At 35.9% G+C, this 1,702-nt stretch overlaps 1 protein-coding gene across 1 annotated transcript; it reads left to right on the top strand.

Moving 5' to 3' along the window:
* The first annotated feature begins 453 nt into the window (after positions 1–453).
* Positions 454–1,467, top strand: LOC117360346 (olfactory receptor 5V1-like). Its single transcript, XM_033944043.1, has one exon. It carries the CDS (start codon positions 454–456, stop codon positions 1,465–1,467), a length of 1,014 nt encoding a protein of 337 aa, XP_033799934.1.
* The last annotated feature ends 235 nt before the right edge of the window (positions 1,468–1,702 follow it).

Raw genomic sequence — 1,702 nt, 5'->3', positions numbered from 1 at the left:
TTTTTCATTTTTGGATGTGGGTGAATCGTGGGCAGAAAATTTGCACGCTGACATTACTGCAAGCTAAGTGGTTTATGTGAGCTTAATGCCCTTACTGCCTCCTAAATAGGCTCTTGTGTTGATTTTAGTTGCTATTTGCTAATGTTAACATTAGAGCAAAGCCTGAAAAAAAAAGTTGCAGTAGAAATGGCTTTAGCTTGTAGATATGTCCCATGTTACGATGCGCTAAGGCCATTTTCTACCATGTTGGATTTTGCATTAATCTATGAAGACATTTTCATATTTACTTCATTCTTTTTATTTTTGTAATACCTTTTTAATACAGGAGAGCTCTATGCTGCAGAATACGATTGCATTACTTATCATAAAGGAATAATATGCACATTAGATGTATTTCTTATAATTTTCTTTTTGTTTTGCTTCTCATTCCAACAGCCATTTAGAATTGGATAAATGGGAAAGAGAAATCACTCTGAAGTGACAGAATTCATTATTCTGGGATTCTTTGAGCTACCTGAGATGCAGTTCCTCCTTTTCCTTGTGTTTTTGATTATTTATTTGATGTCCTTGACAGGGAACCTTCTTATCATAATCACAGTTTGCTCCAATTCCCATCTGCACAGCCCCATGTTCTTCTTCCTCATCAACTTGTCCTTCCTAGAAATCTTTTATGTGACTGTCACGGTGCCTAAATTGTTGGCAGTGCTCATAGTACAGAATAAGACCATCTCTTTCATGCAGTGTATGATACAGATGTACCTGTTCCTATTCTGCACAAATACAGAGGTCAACCTTCTCACTGCCATGGCCTATGATCGATACGTTGCCATCTGTAAACCCTTGCAGTATGCCATCATCATGAGTAAGAAAGTTTGCTTAATTCTAGCCATTGTTTCATGGACAATTGCATTTCTAAATCCTTTACCTTATGTTATTTTACTATCAGAATCATCTTTTTGTATTAACATTGAAATTAACCATTTCTTCTGTGACTTGACAGCATTGATGACTCTGTCTTGTTCAGGGACCTCTGTCATTGAAACTATAAATTATATTCTAGGTCCAGTTTTAGGTTTTACCCCTTTCACATTAACAGTTATATCGTATGTGAACATTATTTTTGCAGTCCTAAAAATCCACTCTGCTAAGGGGAGACAAAAGACCTTTTCTACCTGTTCCTCCCATCTCACAGTTGTACTTTTATTTTATGGAACCATTTTTGGTGTGTATGTGAGACCTCAGTCTGCTTACTCCATGGAACTTAACAAAATGCTTGCTATAGTGTTTATAACTGCAATTCCACTACTCAATCCCTTGATTTATAGTCTAAGAAACAAAGAACTGAAAGGAGCTTTATGGAAAACAACCAGAAGAGCTAAGAACTATTTTTCATCTGGAATTAATAAAACTCTGCACACTGTATTTGATGGCAATATCTCAACAATAAATAAACCACACAGGAGGTAATTTTATAACATGGTGCCAATATGGGATGTCAAAAAGTCACTTGTAGTGTGTATATTTTATAAAGGTAACATAGATGGCTTGCGTCTTTTAAAAACAGGATCCTACAATGACCTCTGATTGTACACAAATTCTTTTGCCCGCATTCACACCAAAAATGTGTACACATGTGCATATGCTCTATGCACAATCATGTGCACTTTAAAAATTAGGGTGTAATACTTGGTTCTTGGTGATC

Source organism: Geotrypetes seraphini, chromosome 5 (assembly GCF_902459505.1).
Source record: "Geotrypetes seraphini chromosome 5, aGeoSer1.1, whole genome shotgun sequence".
NCBI lineage: Eukaryota > Metazoa > Chordata > Amphibia > Gymnophiona > Dermophiidae > Geotrypetes > Geotrypetes seraphini.
This window is presented reverse-complemented; position numbering and strand designations above follow the sequence as displayed.